This window comes from Schistocerca serialis, chromosome 6, assembly GCF_023864345.2.
Source record: "Schistocerca serialis cubense isolate TAMUIC-IGC-003099 chromosome 6, iqSchSeri2.2, whole genome shotgun sequence".
NCBI lineage: Eukaryota > Metazoa > Arthropoda > Insecta > Orthoptera > Acrididae > Schistocerca > Schistocerca serialis.
In genome coordinates, this window is record NC_064643.1 from 367820370 (window position 1) to 367834368 (window position 13999).

At 42.2% G+C, this 13999-nt stretch overlaps 1 protein-coding gene across 3 annotated transcripts in view; it reads right to left on the bottom strand.

Annotated features, from left to right (window-relative positions):
• LOC126484299 (E3 ubiquitin-protein ligase LNX-like) overlaps positions 1-13999 on the bottom strand; it is a 668372-nt gene that overhangs the window by 24222 nt on the left and 630151 nt on the right. For 2 of the 3 annotated variants that reach the window (XM_050107730.1, XM_050107731.1), the window contains one exon: positions 208-437. In XM_050107730.1, coding sequence (XP_049963687.1) covers positions 208-437 — 230 coding nt within the window. Of the gene's footprint in view, positions 1-207; positions 438-12466; positions 12678-13999 lie in introns of those variants that run through there. The other variant, XM_050107732.1, reaches the window with a different exon arrangement.

Consider the following 13999-nt stretch of genomic DNA (forward strand, 5'->3'; position numbering starts at 1 on the left):
GCAGGATTAGTGAGCAAAGAAGTATTTTTGTATCAGGCCAGTACTTCTACTTTCCTACAATCTATTGCAATGGCGGGTTTCGAATAAGCTGCTACTATGATTTTATGTATATCCATTTTGAAGTAGAATTAATAATGACACAAACAAGTATCAATGTGAGTACGTAAAAACGAACAGCTGGCCTAACCACTGAAACTAAGGACTGACCTGCGAGCCATCGAGCAGCAGGCCACGGCGGCAGTCATCCTGGGAGAAGCAGGAGAGGCGCGTTGTCTTGACGCGCTCGAGTAGTGGGTTCCTCTTCTCACGGCAGGCAGCGCTGGCCCCAGCGCCAGAGGCAGGCGTTTGCAGGTGCTCCGGGGAGGGGTGCACCTTGTTGCTGCGTTGTGGTGACCAGCAGCGCGCCTCCGGCCGCCGCCACCTCACCGGTGACATGTCTGTAGGCCCAACAAACAGAAGCGTCAGAATGGAGCTCTCGTACTACTGGACCATGTGGTCGTTGTCGGAAAGACGCAGAAACGTTACATTACACAAGTTCAATGGAGACAAAGGAACGCGCATTACTCTGTCAATGCTTTCAGGTCAGTTTTGCGTAGATTGTCAATACCAGTTATGTGCTGACTCTCGATAAGCCGACTGTTGTTGTTGTTGTCGTCGTCGTCGTCGTCGTCGTCGTTGTCGTCGTCGTCTTCTTCAGTCAGAAGATTGGTTTTAATGCGGCTCTCCATGCGAGTCTATCCTTTGCAAGCCTCAACCTACATCCATTCTGCTCACTGCATTCAAGCCTTAGTCTCCGTCTACAATTACGAAACTGATAATTCTTTGATGCCTCAGGATATGTCCTATCAGCCGATCCCTTCTTTTAGCCAAGTTGTGCCACAAATTTTTTTCCAGTTCCATTTTGTGTCATCTTATTTGTTATTCGATATACCGATTAGAATTCTTCTATAACATCACAATTCAAAAGCTTCTTTTCCCTTCTTGTCTGAAATGCCTATCGCCCACGTACAATTTCCAGTTCGGAACAGGTAACAGTTTAATCCTTGAAAGAAGGATGATGATTATGACATTCTGTATGTAAGGAAATATTACGTGGCAAGTATCTCATTCGGTAATAGTATGTGAATGTTGTTTGTTTGGTCAGAAGATCGTGTTATGCCTGGTGTAAGATAGAGAAACGTCTACCAGTACGCGTTGGACTCAGATAGTGGCTCGATTGTGGCCTATGGAAACTGCTGTTTATCGTTCAGTGATACTGTCCGTGTTCGTCGGGATCCCACGACTGACATGCTAGTATGGAATTGATGGGTTATCGATGGCCAACGTCATGCTTGATCTCCGCGGTTTCGTGAGAGTAGTACCCAAGAGGACACATTCATTGTTCGCTCGGCCGTTCAGGATCGTACAGACGCGTCACATAGCTTGAGTCCATAAACTCACTTCTTTGCAGCAAGAAAAGTATCCACTGTACAATGACACGACATCCCGAGCACCATGGACCGCGACGTTTGGAGCACCATGGACCGTCAGCACGGAGACAAATGTAGATTATTCTCTTGATGAAGCAGTAGAGAGGTGCGCCGACAATCGGTGCGCCCGCCTGCAACATTGCACACATGAATGGCACCTCACGTCGTTTCAGACGTGTGCCGGTTCAGCATACAGCCTCAAGATGGATGTGTGTGTCTTCAGAGACTCCGAGGAAAACGAACGTTGCCTCTATGCATTCATCCTTGTCATATGGACCCATCAGCTGACGTGATGCTGCTGCCACATTCCACTATAGCTTGTGGTTCGCATAGCCAGTAATTTGAACAGCAGTACTTAAATTTCTGACATTTTAAGACCGTTTGTTGTGCCCTGTCTTCGATGTCCTCGTGACTGTCTTTCAGTAAGACAATGAAATACCTCATGTTACCGGTGCTGTTCTACCCTATGTCGATTCAAAGGGTGTTCGACTGTTACCCTGGCCTCTCACTTGTTGAAAACATCTGGTCATGAGTTGCTGAGAGGCTGGCACGCCACCACGCGCTAGCCACTACGATTGATGAAATCCGGCAGAGAGTTGAAACAACGTGAAATGACGTACCCTTATGTGTCATCCAAGCTCGGTTCGACTCGATGCCCGGTTGGGTTACACTTGTTTTTGCTACCAGAGGTGGCAGGCCTGTGCAGTAAATTTCGCACTCTGTGTTCCCGTGAATCTCGTACAAATGTAATCATGCATTTCTCTTGCTGTAGTATACACGCACAATAAGTAAAATTTCATTATTTGCTACTTACTGGTGTTGCAGTTTAAATGACCAGCAGTGTACAGAGATAGAGGTTTGTGTCACAGGGAGCGCACTGAAAGCCTTTCATTTTGACACCATATGTAATTTTCGCTGCTTACTTTTGTTCAAGTAGAATCCAACTGTGAATGAGAGGGTCCCCTTCCTGGCATTTCCACGACAGTAAATGTGAACTAATTATTGAAATTTACCAGTGACGCTCATCACTACTACATCATAGACGTTAGCTCCTAAAAAATTACGTCCTTAAGTGATTTCTGTAACTCATTGACAAGCAGCTACAACTGCAAATTGTGATAAATTATGATGCTACGGAGTTCCGAACATAATTATCAATTTTTTTGTCAACTCTGCATAACATTCGTTTACAGGAAAGCTAACTCCGTCACCTTTCATAATATAGCAGAGAGGAGGAAAACATGAGGAAAAAAGTGTGAAACGACGTCTGGAGTCGCTGATCACTAGATGAACACCTCTCGATGACAGAGTCGTTTCCGAGGCACCGCTGCCACCGCTCTGAAAGTGCCTCGTTCATTTCAACACGGGCGTTAACCACGGAGATGAAACTCTTGCAGGGATTTCCGGTAACAAATCTCGGTTCGCTGTCAGTCCACTTGGAGCGCTGCAAGTGTATCATGTCGGTTTCTTAATGTATAATTTTGTCTTTTATATTAGTATATTTATTTTCGTTTCATTCAGAACAGATGCTGGTCTCGCAGCATTGTGTTCCTGATTACGGTTTCGTGTGTTTATCGCATTCTTTGAATTGAACTGTGACTACGTTGCTCGTATTGTGCTTGGTTTTTGCTCGCATCCGTAATATTGGGTGGAATAAGTGATACCATATTTGTTTTTATTTAATATAAAATAGTTGGTTTCGTCGCATGGTGTTCTATGGACATTTGTTCCTCCCTGCTAATCTGTACGTAAATTTCTCGATTTAAAGGCGTTGTAAGTGTATTGCTCATATTCTACTTTATTTTTCTTCGCGTACGTTTTTCGTACTTCATCGCATTTAAATGGAGATCTACATGTTAGCGGCCTTTGACAGAAATGGTATTCAATTTTATTAGTCACAGAATGAGCATGTACTAATTCTACGTTGAATGGGGCTGCTTCTTGCCACTGAGTGCCACTTCACAGTGCTTTGCAGAGTATGGATGTAGACGAAAACGAGTACGTGTTGTGGACTCGGTGACTAGAGCATTGTTCCATGCAAATGCAATCTGCGCAAATGTGTTCATACATTATTAAAACGTACTACAGAGAATACATGTTAGCAGAAATCAACGTATTAGAATCATCCTCCGACTCCTATTAAAAATTTAGGAGTTCTCCATCAAATGCGGTCGCAGGTTCGAATCCTGCCTCGGGCATGGATTTGTGTGATGTCCTTAAGTTAGTAAGGTTTAAGTTCTAGGGGACTGATGACCTCAGATGTTAAGTCCCATAGTGTTCAGAGCCATTTTTTTCCATCAAATGTAAGGATGTACGAAAAACGAATACGAACAAAAATAATGGGCAATTTGAGCAATATACTTACTATGTATTTAAATACAGTAGTTAATACACAGACATGTTAAATATACAGGGACACACGGAAACCATGCAACGAAACCATCTTTTGTTTTACATGAAACAACAACAAATGTGAAATCAGTTATCCACATGGAGCTACCTCCACGGTTATCCCACCCAGTATTACGGATGTGAGCAAAAATTAATCAGAATGCGAACAACAGATTGACAGTGCATTTCAAAGAGTGCAATAGATACAAGAAGTCGTAATCGGGTACACAATGCGACGAAATCAGCTTCTGTGTCATGTCATGTCAGTTGGCCTTTAGGTTTTTGTGTGTGCCAAAGCAAACTTATTTTCACTTGATAATGGCCACAGCGTCGAGATTATAGTATTGGATTTTACAAATAAATAATCTGAAATCAAAGGCGACCACCTGTGTCATTTGTGAAACTTTACATAACTGGTGGAGAAGTTACCGTAATCCTGTATTTGAGAAATCTCAGTCAAATACTATTACGACCTACTTTGCGACCTCACAAAACCCAAGCACATACTTTATTACCAAACTACGAAGTCCAACCATAAAGTACAAATGAAAAATATTATCATCTAATACTCGTATTTCGCAAAAAAAGAATACGGGTTTTCTCCAGTATTCGAAGTTCATTGCCAGGCCACTAGGAACGCTACCATCTTTCTCTATTTCTGTATCGTGACATGAACCTTGTACTTTTTACATTGCTGTTCTGTGTCGGTAAGTATGTAGAAGTTTTTAGGTGATAAGAATATTTCATGTTATTTATTAAATATTATTCTCATGTTAACAGATTCGTCCGACTCTTCTTGGTAGAAAAATTTCGTATTTAGGAGTGAAAAAGAAAAAAAAAACAAATTGCGAGTTGTTCCATTAATATTTTATAACGACCTAAAAACTGTTCTGCTAAATATTATTATTTTATATTTTAATCAGATGAGGTTCGGGCCTCTGATGCATCATAAAACAAATTTTCTTTCGTTTGTAGATAAAAAAATCTGTTGACGTTTATCATCTTTATGGATGATTTCTTTGTCATTTTAGTTAGTAAAAAAAGGCCACCGGACTAGACAGTTTGCAGCTTGACCGTTCAAAGAGCATCAACAATGAATTGCATTATGGCTACAACCAGCATTTTGAAATACTGATCTGAGGCAGTGTGCTCATGTTCTCTAGTTTGATATCTTGGTATGTGTGGGGCATTTACCCGCCTGTCGCTTTTATGTAACTACGGTACAATGTTTAAATTCTCTGATTTTTTCCTGAGGAAATCGATTTTCTTTTATGGCACTCCGTTACTTCTAGTACATTAAATTACTAGCCAACAATTATTATGTAGCGCTAAATTACTAACGTGAATCTCCTAGTATCCTTTGTCTTCGTTTCTTTTTAGGGTTTGCCCCTTTCCATAACGAGAATTGGGAGAAGTTTTATTTTTGTCTTTTAGTTCACAGCGACGTTTAGCAGTCCTGAATAAGAGCGAAGGTGGGCACAGTGGCGTCATCTACGTTCTGTGGCACGCAGGGATGACTGTGGTTGCACTTTTGCTGCAGAGCACACCAACTTTCTCCGCGGTTATGAGACTGCGTGCCACAGAAGTAAGTCATCGTACCGTATTTCAGTTCTTACAAACATGTGGAAGTCAACTGCTTACGATTTCAATATGAGGTGGAAGTGCCACTTGTCGTTATCCTCACTGTAGAACGAACTTGCCATACCGGGACGTGAACTACGGGCAACAATAGTAGCTTCCTCCCACACGTCATAACAGTACGGTCTGTCTCCGACGGTGTAACAAATGACGCCACTGATCCAAAATTGTGTTTAGTGATAAGAGTAGATTCTGTCTTCGCATCAATGACGATCATTTTTGAGAGTGGCGTCGACAGTCGAGTGTAAAACTATCGGTTACAGAAGACAGCAACATGTAGCGTGACCCACAGGTGTCATGTGGGGAAACCATAGCTTATAACAGCCGTACACTTGCAGTGTCTGATAAGACAGCACATAATAGTGAAGGATACAGCTAGACCATTACTGTGTCGAGTCAGTTGCCATTCCTTAAGCCAGGGGGATGTGCTCTTTCCAACAGGGCAATGAACGTGCCGACACCTAACGTAAGACAGTGCTATCTCCTGGAAGTTCAAGTCCTATGCTCAACACGATCACGAGACTTCTATCCAGTAGAGCAGATGTTTTGCATGAGATGTGCATTACTGGCAACATTATTTGAGCACCTATGACAGCATGTGAAAGTATAGCCGGACACCAGATCCCGTGAAGGCATCCAGTACTTTTATGATCGCCTCTGTGGAAGAATGCGTCGAAACCAGAGACAATGGAACTAACTGTTGACGTATATGAATGGCGATTATAATCATTACAATGTACAGCTAACAAAGTATATGAAAAAATTTCGTTTGTGTGAAACAATTGCTCCAGAACATTCATTTCCCGCTATCGCATAAGCGCACAATTCAGACCGCAGTTTCGCTGTTCTTGATGGCAAGGGATTAGCAGGCACTTTGAATTTCGCTAACACAGGAATTCGGGAACTATTCTCAGCAGCTCAGGAAATGCATTCTACAACAAAACTGGAATATCTTATACGAAGCACTTACAAGTCTTAAACTCAATGAACTGAAATTAGCTGTAAGGGGCACAGAGGCCTGCGCAAAGGTCACGTCTGGTAATGCATACCTTATATCATAATTCTAACTTCCTGGAAGGTTAAAACGATATACCGGATCAGGACTTGATCCAGGACAACGCTCTTACCAACTGAGCCAACCACGCGCGTCTCGCGACCTACTCGCCAGTATCTCTCTCCCACCTTTCAAACTTCATTGGAGTTCTCCTGCATAACGTGCGAGACCTCCGCGTAGAAATGGCTTAGTCACACCGTAGACTGGAAGACGTAATTTCTTATCAAGTACCGGTATTATTCTGTTTTGAAATGTGGGTCATGATCCTGCGGCTTTACAAATACGCCTAGTTTGAGAGACAGCAGTCTAGGAGACCTTTAGCTATTTCTTGCGATAGGACGGTGATACTTGTAAAAACATCCGTCACACTGGCTCTCACAAATCTTTGTGCATCCATAAAACACAAATTACAACAAGGTTTGTTACATTTTCTAAACAATTTCTCGAATAGTTCTGAATTAATTAGAAGGGGTGACATAGTTAGAGTGGACTAAGAACCTAAATATTATTGTTTGATGTCATTTTCCCCTTAATTATTTTTAATATCTAATTGTTTAAAGTAATTAAATGTTTTGAGTCTAACTCGTAACTACACTATGAGGTATTAAGAGGCATATTCTTGGGAAAAAGAAAGGGAGGAAAATTTTTGTGTGCATACCACTTGTATATTAAGTGGCTGCTTTTGTTCCTAGGTTTTTTCCATAAGTATAACAAACATTACCATCAATAATATATTCTCCTTCACTATTTATAACCGTCTGCCATCGCTGGGGTAATTTTTCGATTTCGCGATTGCAGAAATCACGTGGTGTTCAGGCGAAGAACCATGTTCGGAGCGCATTTTCATCCGGAAAGGAGGTTCCTTGAAGGCTGTTCGATCGAGAGCAGAAAAGGAGAAAATGTGAGGGTGCAAAATCAGGTGAATAAGGTGGGTGCGGAATGACTTCCCAACCTAGATCATGTATAGGGTCTTTTTTTTGTGTGGGTCTAGCAAAATGTGGGCGAGCGATGACGCGGATTAGCATCATTTCACGCAATCTGCCTGTAGTATTTGATGTGCGTCTACAAGACGTTTCGGTTGTTGAAAATAAACGTCTCAGGGAAGCAATTCATAGCACACCACACCGTCGCCGTTCCATCAGATGCATAACATTATCTTTTGTGGAGGCGCGAAGCTCTTTGTATGGGGAGCTGCTGTTTTGTTTGGATCCAACCATTCCTTTCTTTTCCTTATGTTAGCATAACGTCATCATTTCTTGTCACCAATAACGATACAAGATAGAAATGGTCGGTGTCGTTCACGAGCCAATTGATGAGCAAACTGAGATGCACATATGACCACCCGCTGTGATTTTGGTTTAGAGCATGCGGTACAACACCGATTTTTGAACCTTCTCCACTGCATGCAAACGTCGCACGATGATGGAATGATAGCAGTTCATCACATCAGCCAGTTCTCGAGTACACTGACGTGTATCATTGTGGATTAATGCGTTGGAGTAATGCATCCAAACGATGTCCATCAAACACCGAAGGTCTTCCTGAACGCGTAGAGGCGCTAATGTCAAAACGATCCTCTTTAAAAAAAGAAAACCGTTTTCTTGCCGTGTTCTGTCCAATAGCTTTAGCCCCACACACCGATGCATGTTTCTGGCTGCCTCCGCTGCTGTCACCTCTCTACTGAACTCAGTCGGAACATTATGTCGGAAACGCTCCCATTTCTCCACTTGGCACCCCATTTTCTACCCCACTCATTATCTCCAAGTCAGAAAATGACAATATGTAAACTCAAATAGCAACAGTGAACTACAAATAAAAAAATAACAAACCCAAACAACTGTAATATCAACACGCAACACAAAAAGCACTACGAACTTTCGCACCAGCCCTATATTCAATGAGAAATAGCTCGAAGTTTTTCTCATGAAAGAATTACTATTTCGTATTAAACCGTGCTTCAACTATTGACACGTATAATATATTCCTCAGTTTAAAAGAGAAATTCCCAGAAGGTATGCTACCAGACTTCCAGAAATTAAAAATGATTTCTTAGAAATTTCATACATTTACGTACACAGAAAGGTTTCTGGAGGAAGTAACAATAATAGCGGCCCTCCACTGTACTCCTCCGATATAATGTTCTTCATTTATCATTACAGAGTTAGCTCTCAGTTTTAGAACGTACTGCACAATTACTGACGGTATGTAACCAAGAGCTCTTTTACTTCGCCTCTTAAAGGTATTCTGCGGAATGACAAATGAGAGGAAGTGTTGTACATGAGGCACGAAGTGCTGCAAAACGGTTTCTAGGAACTACTAACGCGAAGTTAGCCAGACACTGGTGATGAAAGCTTCCACTTTAAACCGACGTCGGACTTAATTTCCGTGGGAACGAAAGAGTTGAGCGATACATGCGACAAATTGCTGAACATACACCTGCAACCCATCGCAGTTGTTTTTTCAAGACTAGCGTAAAAAAAGAATTCGGCCGTAGCTCAACAGACACAGCACTGGAGAAAGTTACTGACAACGTTTGTTTAGTCGAGTTAACCTCATCCCATCACATGTTCGTTTCAAAATACCGGAAGGAGTGTGTGGACCTGTGGCTGGAGTATCGCTTACGTGGCCATAAGAAGTTTTTACGGTTGCTAAGCATGCCGGGAAATGTAAAATCTGCGTTTCGCAAGAACACTCAGTAAAAAAAAAGGGGGTGGGCAGCATTATTTCACCGAATGCTGAGATTGTCCGCGTATACTGCTCAAGTCTTCCTAAAAACTAGCTAGACGCGCCATCTTCTCCAATTTTGTTGTGGTTGCCACTGCTGTCTACAGTCTGAAGACTGGTTAGGTGCAGCTGTCCACGCTAGTCCGTCTTATGCAAGTCTCGTCATCTCTGCATAATTACTGCAACCTACATCCGTCTGAACCTGCTTTCTGTATTCAGCCTTGGTTTCCCTCTACAATTTGTATCTCCCACACTTCCCTCCATAATCAAACTGACTATTTCCTTGATGCCTTAGGAAATTTCGTGTCAACTGATCTCCCTTTTTTCCTCCGTTCCATTCGGTACCTCTTCATTAGTTATTTAATCTACCCGTCTGATCAGCTTTCTTCTGTAGCACCACGTTTCAAAGCCTTCTATTCTCTTTTTGCCTGAACCGTTTTCGTTCATGTTTCACTTCCACAGAAGCCTACACTCCAGACGAATATCTCCAAAACAGACTTTCTAACATTTAAATTTGTATTCGATGGCAACAAACTTCTATTCTTCATAAACTATTCTCTTGCTATCTTACCTTGCATCATCGATTAGTTTGTGGTCCAAATAACAAAACTCTACTACGTGTAGTATCTCACATCCCAGTCTTATTCCCTCAGGATCGACTGATTTAACTCGACAATATTCCATTACTCCTGTTTTACTTTTGTTGATCTTTGCCTTATAACCTGTTTTCCAGACAAGATCCGTTCCGTTTATCTGCTCTTTCACGTCCTTTGCCGGCTTGGAGAGAATTACAATGTCATTGGCACTCCTCAAAATTTTTATTCCCGCTCCATATAGGAGAGGAAGCAGAGGGCTTCACAGAATCCACTATCACTTTTTGGATAAACTTCTTAAAATTACTACCATATGCTTCAAACAAACTGAATGTCTATTAAAATATGCCACTTACAGACTAACGAGACGTAAGCAATAGCGTGAGCGGAAACGTTACTGGTTACGCCAAACTTTCACTCATGAAAATATTTGTCGCTTTTTACTTTTCTTGTCACATGTCTACACGTCACGTATCTGAGAATTTCAGTGACTGGGCTAATTACTACGTCTGTAGTCATCTAAATAATGTGGTAACAAAGCACAGTGCTATGAAATAAATAAAACTAGTCCCGTAGTACAGTCGGTGCGGCTCCTTCCATTGATGATATGCTCCGCTACTACAGCAGTGGCCTACGCTAGATACTTCATTCCTTAGTTTACAACAAATGCCGTAACTGCACGAAGTCCAGTAAGTAAATACCCTTCTTTCGTCCAGAATGGATCACAATATTTACAGGTCTGTTCCTGTAAAGGATGCATCTCCCGATACAAGTTAGTATCGGCACTGTTTTCTACACACCACACATTGCACGTCCTAGGCATGGCCGGTTTATTTCAACAATATGTACCCTTTTTTTGAATTATTATTTTACTTTCATAAAGCATGTAAAGGTAACGTTCAATAAAAACATTATTTTACTAATTTAAGAGCTAATAAATGCTATGCACACTGATCTTTAAATCGTTTCCCGAGCTACACAACCAACATTATTCAGGATTCTACAACAGCCCGTTACAGTTCATTGTTATTAGCTCCTATGATGTGGAAATTAAAACTGTTTATGAATAAGTCTCTCCATCGTAAAAACTGAAATAAATTTTTCGGGCGCTACCTATTGAGCCCCTCTATACGCTGAGACTGACAAAGTTATCAGGTGCTTATGTTCTCACTTACTAGTAACAGCTGCTCCAGATTTTTACCATCGCTAGAGTTACCGGCGAGCAGAACTGACAATAGCCGGTCGTTACAGGCTCTGACTTATGCAGAATGTCTCGAAGTAGATTGTAAATTGTTACAGCCACGTCTATCTCTCGATAGAACAATAATTGGTTCAAATGACTCTGAGCACTATGGGACTTAACATCTATGGTCATCAGTCCCCTAGAACTTAGAACTACTTAAACCTAACTAACCTAAGGACATCACACAACACCCAGCCATCACGAGGCAGAGAAAATCCCTGACCCCGCCGGGAATCGAACCCGGGAACCCGGGCGTGGGAAGCGAGAACGCTACCGCACGACCACGAGATGCGAGAACAATAATTGTCGACGTAGTAAATAATTCGGTTCCATACAATAAATAGTGGCTACACACAGCCTGGAAGTCTAATCTACTTCTGATTAATGGTAGAAGCTGGATACGGAACGCTGCAACATTCGGCGGAAGAGAATAAGAATACTAACTCATCTGACTGATTTAAACATCCAAACACGTGTTGAAGGAATGAAGAAAAATATCTCAAAAAACAGTACTAAGTCGTGTCGATCATTACGAACCTCAATTCAAAAGAATACCTATCAGACTTCGGGAGTACTTTGATTGTCTGTTTTCGCTGAGCGCATTTGATGTCGGAAGATGGTGTATTTAAGTGCCAATCCATAAGCGCGTATTTTGCAGCTTGCATGTTGCAAGTTTGCTTAAATTCAAAGACAAGAACATAACACAGATCAATTGAAATAGCAAACGGTACTGTATAATAGTATACGTGTTAACAGAATATGGTGCATTCTAAAACACAGAAGATTATGCCAACCGCTTTTTATCAGTTAAGGATTTCGAGACGAGCTTTGTTAGCAACGCACAGAAAATAATCTCTGTCGCCAATATTGTGGCGCAAGACCGTAACGTTGTGCAGCATACCACAAGGGACTATGCAAACGAAAGTCTAGCGCCAAGATGTAAAATGTGAAATGTGGTTAAATGAAACAGAATTACGTCGATTGTACTCTTCGTACAACTGAAAATCAGATTTGTCAACGATTTATTATTTCCAGTGCCTTAAAAATATTGCACAGTCATGTGCAGGTAATACGAATCAGTGCTGTTATTTCCATTTCAAAACTACTAACGGATAAATTACCCCAGAAAAATTCGAGAGCAGGTGGCCCGTAGTTTTGGTACGTTTGCTGGTTGCTGTATGGTCCTACGAGTTCGTGCGGGGAGTTTAAAAACACTCTGTATAGAGATAGCAATTGGTGTTATTTTTCGTCTCAGTTTAACGGGTAGATCGAATTTTAGCGGCTACACTACGCATTCTTCGGAGACGGCATACTGCAGTGACTAGATGCAGCCAACACTAATAGTCGTACTCACCTAATGATGTCTACATTTCGGAGCACCGCATCGTGGTTGGACGTTTATGTCAGGCCTGTCCTACCGAAATTCCATCACAATTCTGCGACGTCTAGCTAAACAGTCAAAAGTCATGATAAATCACACGAATTCGAAGAGAAGTCGACGACAGCTGAGACGCTACTAGTGGTTGTGCGTGCGAATGTCGCAGCAACTGGCTGCGCGGCATTCCTGCCGCGGCTTTCCCAACAAACAACGGAACACCGCGCCGCCCCCACTCCCGCGGAGCACGCGGCCAGCAATAACAACGAGTCGACGCGCAGTTTCGCAGAACGTGCCGTCACACCGGGTACGCCGCACGCCCCGCCTTGGCGTGTTGCACGTGCGCAGGTTGCAGATCAAATAAACCACCGGTTTGGAAATTTCGCTGCTTTTGATGGTCCGCGCTGTGGGAAAATCCAAAAGACAGACGCCGGTGTGTCCATGACAATCGTGAGGGCGGTGAGGTTCTCAGTTGCATTTTTCGACTTCTGCTACAACTTACTTCGGCACTAAGCCCTTCGTGAGCACACAAGGAACTGAGTTCCCCCTCCTTCGCTTTCCATCTCGTCACTGCTGTGGTCTTATTTAACACAACTCTTCATAGTAGTCTACCCTGTACAATACCTGCATAATTATTGCATCCCATATCCATCCGAACCAGTTTCCTGTAGTCAAGCCTTAATCTCCCTCCACAATTTTTACTCAGCGCGCTTCCCTCAATTACCAAATTCGATTCTTTCATGTCTCAGCATGTGTCCTATCAACTGATCCCTTCTTTTAGACAAGTTGTACCATAAATTATACAATGAAGGCTTTCACGATTGGATGGTACTGTTGTTGACAATTCTTCCGGGTTATACGGCCGTGGTCCATGGAATTCTTCTATTCCTAACGTTTCGTCCAATACTACGTTGGACATCTTCAGAGGTATGGCTGGTCCTGCTGAGTCCTGCCGACTGACGAGTCGGGCGTCGGAGAGCGGCCTAAATACCGAGGAAAAATGGGCGTGGTCTAGCTTGCACATAGTAGCAGAGAGAAAACTAGTCAAAGATAAAATGTAACTATCGATAATAGTCCGTCATAGATAAAAATCACTTATCGATTCTGTAACGCCACTGTCCATATCTCGCTTAATTTCAAGGCCTCTTCTTTTCTATTAAAATTTCAATATCCTCCCTACGCAGTCGTGGATAATAGTTCGTGGTAGCACTTAAAACTTTAGTTTCAGAAACTTAACTACATGGTCACCTGACTGAAGTGCATGTTCCGCAACGGCCGATTTATCTATTCTTCCCAGTCGGCAAAGACTTTTATGCTCCTTTACCCTCGTATTCACATTTCTTTTCGTAGTACCAATATAGACTTTGTCACAAGTACACGGAATTTTATACACACCGCTAGATGATAATGGTGGCCTTCTATCTTTAACAGAACGAAGTTCTTGTCCTATTTTTCTGGTAGGTTTGAATACCGGTTTCACTTTATGTTTCAGCAAAATTTTGCCGATTCGAT